The 12,836-nt window shown below is 52.2% G+C and overlaps 1 protein-coding gene across 1 annotated transcript in view; it reads left to right on the forward strand.

The window, feature by feature from the left end:
* The first annotated feature begins 250 nt into the window (after positions 1-250).
* The window catches only part of Rhbdl3 (rhomboid like 3), a 51,669-nt gene continuing 39,083 nt past the window's right edge, over positions 251-12,836 (forward strand). The window contains exons 1-2 of the mRNA XM_028866962.2: positions 251-645; positions 2,016-2,039. Coding sequence (XP_028722795.1) covers positions 535-645; positions 2,016-2,039 — 135 coding nt within the window. The 5' untranslated portion in view covers positions 251-534. The remainder of the gene's footprint in view (positions 646-2,015; positions 2,040-12,836) is intronic.

Genomic DNA, 12,836 nt, shown 5'->3' on the forward strand with positions numbered 1-12,836 from the left:
CGTCACACACTCTGCCGCCTCCGAGTGACGGTTAACCCGTGGCCGAGCAGAGCAGGCTGAGGGCAACGCAGTCCCTATCCCTGGGCTGGAGGAGCAGCCACTCGCTGCCCGCCCCGCCGCAGCCCTCTCTCCCTCCTTCCCTCCCTCCCTCCCTCCCCGCGGGCGGCCTGGGGGGGCGGGGGCCCCGCGAGCAGCCCCGCCCCCGCCGCGCGCCGCCCCGGAGGAGTCGGTGGAGAGGAGGAGGCTGGCGCGCAGAGCGGGGGCCGCGCGGAGCGGGAAGGAGCGTGGGGAGCGGTAGGGCCCGGCCGGCCCAAGGGCGCCCTCGCCTCGGGCCCGCGGCGGAGGCGGAGAAGTTTGGGGGCTCGGGGCCCGGCGTCCCGGGGTCGCGGGGGGCTGCGGCGAGGGCGGCGCGGAGAGCAGGGCCATGGGGGCGAGCGCGGAGGTGGCGAGGCGCGCAGCGAGCTTCTGGAGCGACGCGGCCGCGGCGGCGCAAAGTTAGCCCGGCGCCCCGGGACGAGCGCCGCAGCCTGGGCCATGGGTGAGCACCCCAGCCCCGGCCCCGCAGTGGCCGCTTGCGCCGAGGCGGAGCGCATCGAAGAGCTGGAGCCCGAGGCCGGGGAGCGGCTGCCCGCCGCGCCAGAAGACGTGAGTGCCCCCTCCTGTGCCCCTCAAACTTTCTGGGGGGCGCCACGCCGGGAGCCGCCGCGGCTTCAGCTCCCTATCCGGGGGCAACTTGGAGGCTTCAAGGTTATGTCACTGGAGCGTCCGGGATGAGCTAGGGGCCCCGCGCGTGGGAGGGATGGGTCTCCCCAAATGAACCGGCGCGCATCCCACCCCCGCTCGGGTTCCCGAGGCTTCCCTGCGGGACACAGCTCTGGCCGCTGCGCCGCCAGGAACCTGTCGGCCGCGGAGCCCCCTCCCAGCTGCTGGTGCAGTGCCCGGGACACGGCGTTTTCCTGCAGAGGCGGCCGCGTCACTGTAGAGACTCCCCCTCCCCTCCCCTCGGCGACCTGCGGACTCTGCAAGCCGGGGGCGGGGGGAAAGGAACCGGCGCCCCAGGCTCTGGACAGCGCAGACCAATCTGGAGACCCCTTCTCGGCTCCCAGATTAGCTCCCGCCCGGCATCTGCCTTGTCGCGACACTGATTGAAATTCAAACTGGCCTTAGTCCCTGAACCCTGCGAGAGCTCGGAGAGCCAGAACGCTGGGACGAAACGCTCCCAGCAGGGGGCTCAGGAGTCCTAGACCACGTCGGTGCCAGGAATGGTCCCCAGGGCAGGCTAGGGAGGGGCTACCCCAAAGGGCTTCCCTGCCATCTGCCGCTCAAATCTCTTGTCCGGCTGTCCTGGGAGGCGAGGTAGGGTCTGACACTAGGAAGCCCTGAGCACTTGAGTTGTTGAAAACTACTCCCTCCCAGCACCCTGCTTCTGACCTATCCCTCCCTCGGGGTAAAATTAAGCCAGGAACCCCAACCCGAGAGTCTAACATCTCTCTCGCTTGGTGGTCAAGCCAGTCACTTTCTCCTGGCCCTAACTCCTGAGAGAGTCTTACGTACTCAGTACTCACACTCAGTCTTGGAAGCATATTGGGGGGGTACCCAACCACCCAACCCCCCCTCCCCAAATCAAGCAGGCAAGACTAGTGCTGAAGCAAGGGTAAGTCTCCAGCAGACAGGGTCTGAGTACACTTGGACTCTGGGCGTGGATGTGGACGTGACCTTTAGGTAGCAGAAGTTATCAGAAACCCTGAGACATAGTTGGGAATCGTCCTTGTTCTCATTCCTGTATCTGGCTGTCCCACCCCAGAAACACCTCGTTTCCACCCCGTACTCTGCGTTTCTGCCTTTGCTCATCTGGGGAATTTTCGGGGTTCTTCAGGTGGGCCTCTGAGCCTGGTTCTGACTGCTGGGCACCAGCTGGGAGGTGATGTCGGAAACCTCAGGGGTCTGCAGAAACCTTGGTGATAAGTGCCTTTCTTTCTCTTCTTCCTCTCCTGCATGGCCTCCCTCTCTACCAGCACTGGAAAGTCCTGTTTGAAAAGGTATGTGAGCAGTTAAATCCCTCCCTTCCTCCCAAGTCCTGCCTGAAACCGGTCTCAGTCTCCCAGCCTGCTTGCGTGGGCTTCCCTAGCTCGGTGCTCCTGAGATGGTGACGTGCTGTGGAGGCGTGGCTTAGTATGTCTAGGGCGGAGCCACACTGTGCTCTGGGTATCAGAGACAGCAAGCTGTAGGCTCCCTAGAGAGAATCCTTTTTCTCCCTCCAAATTCTCCTTGCACCATGGCTGGGCTTACACCACTTAGGAATTGAACAACATGTATTAAAGTTTTCTATACGCAAGTGTGTTGCAGTAGGAGGCTGGGGAGGTGGGGGAGGGGCTTAAAAGAACCTCCCGGCTCCCTTTCTGCTCCTGTTATGAAAAACGCTTGGCCTCCATAACATAAAATCTCTGTCATCCTTGGGGAGGAAGACTTGTTCATAAAATGGGTTTTTTTGAAGGCCGATCTTGTGTCCCATTCTGCAGTGGGGATGGGCCAATGCTGGACGGTTTACAAATGAAAACCAATATGTGATTATTTGCTGTATATGGGTGAGGAGTAGAGTTGGAAGTACCAAGTGTTGGGTTTGAATCTGGAGATGGACATTTGGCCTTCCCTGGGGAAATAGTTCTTTTTTGCCTGGTACTTGGGTACTATTGAGTATTTCCTTTCCGTGCTTGTACCACAGTGCCGAAGAAAAGATGGGCAGGTGTTCCAGTGTGGGTGGGTACTGAACACTTCAGTCACAGCCAAGAGTAACTCTGCCATGAAGTTTGTGTGACTTTTAAGAGATCTGCTTGTGTAAGCCAGGTGTGGTGGCACACACCTGTGAAGTCTTCATTTGGGAGGTAGAGCCTGGACAGTCAGGAGTTCAAGGTCATCTCTGGCTCTAGAGCTGCTTTGAGGCTAGCCTGGGTTCGTGAGTGGGGAGGGAGGGATGAAAAGGCATCTTGATCCAGACCTTTGCTGTAGGTGGGAAAGTTTTCAAAAGCGTTTGTTTCTGAACGTGTATGGATTGCCTGTGCACCGTGTATGCCTTCCGAGGCCAGAAGAGAGCATGGGATCCTCTGGGGCTGGAGTGACCGACTGATGCTTGTGAGCTGCCATGGGGGTGCTGGAAACTGAACCTGGGTCCTCGAGAAGAGCAGCGATCTCCTGCTCCCTCCCCTCCTTTAAAGCAAGGCTGTTGTAGGATCCAGGTGATACCTAGATGCTGTAGCTGTGGGAGAGGTGATGTGGGATACAGGGATGAGGGAACTACTTAGTTGCTGCTGAAGCGGATGCAGACAAGCAGCTCGTGTTAGCCAGTTTTCCATTGTCATTATATAAAGAGAAGAGATACATTTGGCTTATGGTTTCGGATATTCTGGGTTTTTTGGGGGGGGGGCAGGAGGTGTTTATTTTTTTGTGACAGGAGACAAGGTTTCTCTGTTTAACCCTGGCTGTCCTAGAACTTAATCTGTAGACCAGGCTAGCCTTGAACTCAGAGATCCGCCTGCCTCTGCCTCCTGAGTGCTGGGACTAAAGGTGTGCACCACTGCCTGGGTGATACTCTTTGGATACTCTTACCCGTGATTGGATGGCCCCTGCAAGGAAGCAGACCCAAGCAGAAGTATGTAGTGGGGTGAAAGCCACTGGCCTCATGACCGTGGGGCAAAGGGAGGGGGGAGACTGAACCCTACACCCCGCTTCCAGACATCCCCAGTCACCTAAAAGCTCCTTACTAGACCCAATAGCTCCAAGCTAGAGATCAAACCTTTAACTCATGTCACTTTGAAGGTGACAATGAGGTTGGAAAGGAAAGATATGGTTGATAGGAGAATAGGAAGATATTAATAGACTTGAGTAGCTGAGGGGAACCACATCCCCAACTGAGATTCTGAACTTAAAGGGAGAGGAAAAAGTTGGGGGTTCAAGTTGGCAAAAACCAACAGCTTTAGTGACAGCCAAGTTTAATGTGGGGACCTAGCCAAATGCAATTACCCCATGGGACTGAACATGTAGGCTTATGGGGGAAAGAGCCTGGGTGAGGATCTTGGGGGATATAATCCTTGATGCCTGGCTCCCAGCATGAGGGCCACCTACTCTCCCTCTGGTCCCCAGGGATATGCCAGCTGCTGCCCTGACATCTCGAGGCAGGAGGGAACCATGGCACTGCCGCTGTTACTCTTCCTTCTCGACTGCCAGCCCTTCACACCTCCTGCCAGATTTAGAATGAGAACCTAGAACACAGTGTATCATGTTTTTTTTCCCCTCTGTGTCTTTCACATTTGACTAATTTCCTTTGCCAGTTTCTATGTGTGTGTTTACATTTTCAAACAAACCATTTGGGTGAATGGAAGAGAACCTCCAGAGGGAAGCGTGTGCAGCTGGAGAACAGTTCCAAGCAGAGGGCGTGTGGCAGGCACTCAGTATCAGCCATCAGTCTGTAAAATCCCACTGGAGGCAAGTCCTGGGCAGCTTGTAGTGCATCTGCCTGCTTCTGGAGAGGCCCACTCAGAAATCCTCCTAGGCTGGGGATGTAGCTCAATGGGAGAGGGCTTGCCTAGCATGCCCAAGGCCGTGGGCTAAATTCTCAGCATTGCAGAAAGAAAAATAAATAAATAAATAAATAAATAAATAAATAAATAAATAAATAAATAAATAAATAAAAGGAAAACCAATCAGTCATTCTGGCAGACAAAATGAATTCTAGGAAAGCAGCCGACAGGTCTTACTCTGAGGCATTTTTCTCTTACATTAAGTTCTGATTCCTTTTTCTTTTCTTTCTTTCCTTCCTTCCTTCTTTCTTTTTTTTAATATCTTTTTTTTTTTTTTGAGACAGTTTCTTTGTAACAGCTCTGCCTGTCCTGGATCTCACTTTGTAGACCACTTTTCTTTTCTCTTAAGATTTATTTTATTTTATACACTTGGTTGTTTTGCCTACATATGTGTCTGTGCACCATGTGTATGCAGTGCCCATAGAGTCCAGAAGAGGGCAGTGGAACTGGAGTTGCAGACAGTTGTGAGCTGCCATATGGGTGTTGGGAATTGAACCCAGGTCCTCTATAAGAGCAGGCAGTGCTCTTAACCGCTGAGCCATCTCTCTAGCTAGATTCCTCCTGTCCATCCCTCATAAGACATCCGAAGCCTCATCCTGCCTGGGGCTCTTTTACATCTTAGCGTCACTGCTTCAGAGCATGGCTTGGGCTCTGTTTCATGTTCAGCCCTTATGCACTGGCTGCCCTGATCTTTTGACCCTTTCCCAGCAGGGCTAAAGGAAGAACAGGTATGAAGCTCCTTCAGTAGACACGCGGCCTCAGACACATGTCACATGTCAGGTTGTTTCCAGAGCAGGTTGTCTTTCCTGCCCCTTCCCCTGAGTCTGACTAGAAGTAGGATTTGGCCATTGGTTAGCTTGGTGACCACTGGAAAGAAAGTTTGGCTGGAGATGGCAGGTAGGTTCCCCAGCATTTCCTACAGAGGTAGATAGCCTTGGTAGGCTCACTAGTTAGTGAGTTGGTGAGTTAGTGAGGCCTGGCACCTGTCAGTCCCTGCAAGCCCATGTAATCCATGAATTCACCTCCTGGAGATTGTTAGTGGAGTTGTTAGGGACAGAGCCTGGGCCTTGATAACCCTAACTTGGCCACTCACCCTCCATAGGTCACTTAAACAGACATAATAAGAAGCAGAGAAGGAAGATTTATCCAATGTGGCCACCTTGGGAAGAGGAATAAAGAGATCTAGTGATCCTCAGAGTCCATCTTCTGTGCAGAGACATGACATTTGTGTTTCAGTATCCATGGCACCAAGAAATATGCAGAACTAAACCATCATGGTCAAGTGTGGTCCCACCCATCACCCAGCCACCTTTATCTTACCCCATTCTCTCCTGCAAAGTGGTGTGGCTAGTTGTAAGAACTGTGTTGTAGCTAGGGTTTCTCTTGCTGTGAAGAGACACCGTGACCACGGCAACTCTTATAGAAAGTATTTCATTGGGGCTTGCTTACAGTTTCAGAGGTTTAGGCCATTATCGTCATGGTGGAAAGCATGGTGGCACTCAGGCAGACATGGTGCTGGATAAGAGCTGAGAGTTCTACATCTGGATCAGCAGGCAGCAAGAAGAGAGAGAGAGAGAGACACTGGGCCTGGCTTGAGAATTTGAAATCTCAAAGCCCACCCCCAGTGATACACTTCCTCCAACAAGGCCACACCTCCTAATAGTGCCACTTCCTGGTGACCAAATATTCAAATATATGAGCCTCTGGGGAGCATTCTTATCAAACCACCACAGATTGTTTCATAGTTCCTTCTCTCACTGGCACCAGGCTTCAGCCTTCTTCTTCTCCCAGAATGCGACTCCTGGAGAAATTCCATCTTATTGGGAACTGACCTAGTTAGGGTTAATATTGCTGTGATGAAACACCATGACTAAAAACAACCTGGGGAGGAAAGGGTTTATTTGGCTTACCCTTCTGCATCACTGTTCATCACTGATGGAAGTCAGGACAGGAATTCAAGCAGAGCAGAAAGCTGGAGGCAGGAGCTGATGCAGAGGCCATGGAGGAGTGCTGCTTACTGGCTTGTTCCCCATGGCTTGTTCAGCTGTTTTTTTAATTTTTTTTTAAAAAAATTTATTATTTATTTATTTATTTTATAGAATTCAGGACCACTGTCCCATGGGTGGCCCTATCCACAATGTGCTGGGCCCTCCCCCTTGAGTCCTTAATTAAGAAAATGCCCTACAGGCTTGCCCAGAGCCCAATCTTTTGGAGGCATTTTTTTTTTTTTTTTCAGTTGAGGCTCCCTCCTCTGATGACTTTAGCTGGTGTCAGGTTGACTTAAAACTAGCCAGCATAGGAAACATTGTTTCCAAAGGTATCCATAGATATCCAAAGGAAGGGGTACAAAGTTCTCTTTCGAATAGCTTCCTTCTTGACAGGATAGTCACAAAAGTCAGAGGTGTCGGAGTCTGGAGCCTCTGGAGCAGGGCACGTCTTCTTTCCCCATCCTGGCTCAGGGGGACACCAGTGGTCAGCTGTTTCCCAGGTATCCGAGGTGGAATTGACTCAACTCTTCAATGCCACATGGTTCTTTAATATGCAGGGAAACCTTGCCCAGCATGAAGCTGACTAGACCCTAAGTGTGAGAAACCAGCATGTTGGCATTCTGTGGCTACCCTTCAAGCGAATGGCCAAGGTGCCTTCTGGGGACTGGTGGTGAGGAGATGAGGTGACCCTAGTCTTTTGGAAGCTTTTCTGTTCCATGGTCATGGAGATACAACAGGCCTTGGTCCCTGCTACTCCTTCTCCTATAAAAGCTACTGCAGGGAGGAAACTGGAGGCCATCAGCTTGTCTACCTCATGCCCTGTGTGTTCACTTCCTACTTGAAACTCTCTCTGTAAGGGAACTGTCTTTTCATTGGTGGTGGTGGGGTGCGGTAGGGGGATCTTGATGGGTTTTTCCTAACTCTTTAAACAGGTTTTTAAGTTACTGGGCCGAGGAGATGGCTCAGCAGGTAAAGGCACTTGTGTCCAAGACTAACGACCTGAATTCAATTCTTGGGACCCACATGGTAAAAGGGAAGAACTGACTCTTGAAAATTGTCCTCCGACCTCCATGTGTGCACTCTGTCCCACGCCTGTCCACGAAGAATACGTGTGGTGAAGTTAGCATGGGGCTAGGCGTGTAATTGAGAGGCAGAATGTAGCATAGCATGTGTGAAGTCTTGGGTTCAAATCACTTGTGTTTCGAACAAAATAATAGTAATAATAATAACAACTGTAAGGGCTCTGTGTTGTCATAAAGCGGTATCATGGCAAAAATACCATATTTTTTAATTGCTAAAGCATTTGGACATTTCTTTCACAATTCCTTCTATGGTTTCAGATCTGAGACCTTTTCTGTCTCTCCCCAAGTCTCTTAATCAACCCACTCTTCTGTATTTTACTGGAGTTACAGATAGGTGCTTGAGGGGCATCATGTGGGTACTGAGAATCAAACTTGGGTCCTCTAGAAGAGCAGTGAGTGCTTTTAACTGTTGAGTTAGCTCTCTTCAGCCCTAAAAGTTGAATTTAAAAGTATACGTGTGTGTGTGTATACTTTTACCTATATTTCTATATTTATACATACATATATACGTATATATACATATACGTATATATGTATGTATGTATGTATGTATGTGGGGGGGCATCTACATACCACAGTGTACTTGTGGAGGTCAGAGGACATCTTGTAGGAATTGATTCTCCATTCATTGGGTTCTGGGGATTGGACTCAGCTTGTCAGGCTTAGCGGCACATGCTTTGTGCTTTTAACCACTGAGTGAACTACTTCCTAGGTCCCCCCCCCCAAAGCACTTCTGAGCCAAAAGGAATTTTCAGCTTTTTTCTCCCAGTGTCCCTGGAACCTGCGGGTCTTCTCTTGGCTGGACCCAGACTCTGACCTCATTTGTAGTTTTCCTGCTAGCTGGCTGCAGGTGTGGGGGTGGTCATGGTGCTTTGGTAGCTGAAAGGAAGCTCAGAGGAGACGAAACTGCTGAGTGGATTATGGAAGAGCCACAGAGAAAAATGCCGTCCCCAGGGACAGTCAGTCACATTGGCCCTGGCCCTGGAACACGCGATTAACCAGTAGAGCCGGGATCTCAGAGAACACAAAGCTATGGTTTAACTGGAGCCCACCCTTGGCCTCTGCATCTCAACTCCTTACCAAGTAGCCTCCAGCACCACATCCCTACCCTGCTCCAACTCCAGTGACCATGACCTGGTAGGTCATGAATCTGTTAACTCTTTGATCCCTGACCATTCACAAAAATGCATTCAGCAGTTGAGCAGTAGAGCCAAGAGAGCCTGGCTTATGTACGGCCTGGTGTGTGAGAGACCCACAGATGTTTGAATGAATGGCAGGTCAAACTACAGCCCCGGGGGTTAGAAAGACGGCTCCGTTGTTACGGTTCTTTAGAAAAACAAAGTGAACTATAGCCCTGTGTGTATTATTTGGGGCTAACTATCCTCTCCACGAGCAGCCCCTGATCATGTCCCACCCTCTCCTGCCCCGTCAGCGACCATAGGTTATTAGACAGTCGATGGAAGTGTCTTGTATCGTCCGTTCATTTTGCAAGTGAGGAAAGGTCACTTGGTGTGATGGCGTCTGAGCTCCTGTGTGCTTGCCACCAGGTACTGCAAACGCCTTTGCTTAGTGGTACCCTGCAAGGTGATGGAGACAGGTGGGGAGATGACATGCCACTAGCCTGGCAACAGTGGGTGAGCCAGGCCACAGACTTTTCCTGGAAGCCGTAGAATAGTAGCTGAGCGAGCTTTGCAGGGAGGATGGATGGAGTGTGCACAGCTCTTGGCGTAGCCGGTAGGAAGCACCAGGTCAATATTGTTTGCTGTTGGCATGTAATGAAGTGAGTCTTGTTTCTCAGAGGGCTATGGACATGTAGTACAGGGCTTGGGTCAGAGTGTCCAGATTCCTAGTCCAGCTAGGCTGCCTTCCTAGGACAGAAGCTGAGTACCACCCCACTGATGAACTTCCCGGAAAGTCTTTGGACAAGGCTCTCTGTTGTATGTTGATGCCCAGGCACTGTCTGCTCATCTGGCTTGTCTTTGTGCTACAGGGTGAAAGGTGAAGGGTCAACCGGACAAGGTGTCTAGCCCCCACGTGGGCTGGGCCAGGCCTCCTCTCTTCCTATCTGGCAGTCCTTACTGGCCCTTCCATTGGTTCTGTAGTGACATTGGGCCCAGGGTACTGTCTTGTTATAGGAATGGAATCAATGTGTCTAGAGCTGTAGACAGACATAATCCCAAACCTCTTTCGGAGATTTTCGTTTGAAAATTAGTCTCTACGTGGCTCACCCGCTCCCCTTTTGAGATAAGGTCTTGCTATATAGCTCCTGCTAGCCTCACATTTAATATGGAGCAGCCTCCCGAGTGCCGGGATTACAGGAATGTGCCCGACCCTCCCCTCCTCCTGACTTTCCCGAAGCAAGCGTAGGTCCATGTTGGTAAAGTTCCTTTGAGAGAACGAACTTAAGTGTCTATTGTGTGTGCACATGTCTGTTATCTCCTCTCACTTTAATTTCTCAGCAAACTGAGAGGTAAGGCTGTTGTGTTCTTTCTTGGTATTGTTTCGAGACAGTGCCTTACTTTGCAGCCTTGGCCGGCCTGGAACTTTGTATAGGCCAGGCTGGCATCGAACTAACAGTGACCCACCTGCCTCTGCTTCTCCCTCCCAAGTGCTGGGATTCAAGGTGTGTGCCACCATGCCTGACTCTGGGTCCTCTTTATAGGGGAGGAAACTCCTGATGGAGGGGACAGGGCTTCCCCAGAGCTATGGGACAAATTGGGGGCCTCTGAAGTGGGTGTGTCTGTCCGCAAGGCTTCTGGGTGGCTTCTGCAACCAGACAGGAGGTAAAGGGACTGTCCAAAGCTCTTCATGCCGTCTGCGTGCTCCTGTTCTGCCTCCCACCTCCCTCCTGCTCCTGGACTGTTCAGGGGACTAGATGGATTCTGGGGGTTTCTAGGGAAGGTGGCAGGGAGCAAGATTTGGGCAGGAGAGAAAGGGCAGGCCAGATGTCAGAACCCCTCCTGATCTCACCTCCTGCTGCCACTCCTGTCTGCGGCTCCCAGGAGGCTTCTGGATGTATGCCTGTGACTCAGCTTTGGTCCCTGGGCAGCCCTGACAAGCTGGGCCAGATGAGTCAGTCCACATATTCCCGACCCCCTGGGATATTGCCTCTGAATCACAGCCCCCATTTGTCCCCTCAGAGCCTGTGACCTGGCCAAGCAAGAGGAGGGAGAGCTGTCCATGAGCCAGGAGGCTTTGGGGCGGTGCTGAAGAAGTGGGGTCTCCTGGGGCAGGCTGACATGTGGAGAGGGCCAGAGTCTTGCAGAAGTCCGTGCTCTCCGGTCACACTTGCCCACATTCTGGGACAGGCCAGTCCGTTCCCTCCTCCAGCTCTTGGCTGGGTACATGGTTTTCTGGAAATGCTGTTTGTCCAGCCACTCAGCCTGGATTCAGCCGGGGTTCTCTGCTTGGGGAAGCCTGTTCTGACTCCCTGACCAGCCTGCTAGCCTCAGCCATGGGGATTTGGCTCTGGGACCCTATGAATTGAGAGGAAGGCTGTTGAGGAGCCTGGTGTCTGGATTGGTGCCTGATGAGGCCTAGCTAACTACCTGCAGGGGTAACAGAAAGAGAGGAGAGGGCTGGGTTCCTCATGGCTCCATGTGGGCGGGCTGGAGGGCAGGAGGGTCAGAACCTGGTCTTAGGACCAGTTCCCTTCCACTCTGATGGATTCTTGGAGTCTGGGGAGAAGCATCCCTTGCTCACCCTGGAGCAGGTCAGGTGGGACATTTCTGAGGGCTTCAGTTTCTCTATCTGTTAAATGGGACTAGTCACACTTAATTGTGTTCTGAAAGTCGGTGTTTTGAAGAATTAGAGGGAGAAGGTCATGGGAAGGACAAGGGGTGGGTTCTCTCTCTCTCTCTCTCTCTCTCTCTCTCTCTCTCTCTCTCTCTCTCTGGCTGGATTAGCATCCTCATTTGCAAGGAAAACGTGGAAGAGAAAGTCCCCACCCTCCCATCCCCGGCCTCCTGACCTTGCCAGCTGCAGCCTGGACTTTTTAATTTATGGGGCTGTAAATGTCTATGAATGGGCCAGGGTTCCCTGGTGGGCTGTGGCATGCCGGGTGGGGACAGCTCTGTTGAGCCAGAAACTCCCCCATAGCCTCATTAATTTCCTCTGCTTCGAGGCCTGGGAATGAAACAAGGAGCCGACAGATGGGGGATGCCCCACCCCCACCCCGGAGGGCAGCTGTCTGCATTCTTACCCTGTCCCAGGACACATGCCCTGTGGCCATTTCCTTCTGGGCAGACATTGGGGATGAAGATGGGAACTTACCCAGATCCCAGGTCCCCCTGTCCCAGACCTGAGAGGTGTTCCCAGGATGGCAGCTAGCTTGTGGGCTCCAGATGTTACCTTTGGGATCATGTTGAGGACTTCTATTCATGAGCCTCTGTGGATGTCAGAGGAGAGGGTCTTCCCAGGAGCCAGACTCCTGATTGTCCCAGAAATGTAGTCTGTGCAAGTCACAAATGCATAATAGATAGGAACTAGACTCGTCCCCATCTCTCCTGATTTGAGAATGCCAGGGACATTTGAGAAGCCTGAGGCAGCTTTCTGGCCCACAGGGAGAGCTGGGCTGCTGTCCTGGGTGCTGAGCAGGCAAACCCCTTGCTCGGGCAGGGTTTGTCCCTGAGAGCTCAGCTCTGTGGCCCCATGAGGCCAATCGCTGGTTGTTCAGCCTCTCTTGGGACCTGGTATCCCTAGTCAACCTTCTCGCTGGGACTGGATCCCACAGACTTCTAGTATCAGTTGCCTGAGAGACCGTGATGCTCAAGAACCAGAAGCAGAGGGGGCTGCCTGGGTTTCATGAAGGGAAACATGATTGTACTGCAGACTTGTGGTTGTTCCTAAAGGTTCCACACAGTGTAATTGCCAAAAAAATAAATGCTGTGGTCAAGTAAGGTCGAGTTAGGAAAATGCGGGGCTGAACCAAACCAAACAGGCTTTTCCACCGCTGGGTCGGGCAGAGCCCTCCCGTGGGTAATTGCATCGTGCCTTTCTAGGAGGACTTTCTAACTGTGGGAGAGAAAATAGGGTGTTGTTTAATTTCCGCCTGTGTCCCCCTCCACCCCCATCATCCTCACCTCCCACAGCCCTCCATCCCCGAGAAGGGACTGATGTTCCTATTCTCAGAACTCACTGTACTCTCATGGACCACTCTGGGTCCAGGGTTTCAGGAAACACACACTGGGAAG

This window comes from Peromyscus leucopus, chromosome 8b, assembly GCF_004664715.2.
Source record: "Peromyscus leucopus breed LL Stock chromosome 8b, UCI_PerLeu_2.1, whole genome shotgun sequence".
NCBI classification, from domain to species: Eukaryota; Metazoa; Chordata; class Mammalia; order Rodentia; family Cricetidae; genus Peromyscus; species Peromyscus leucopus.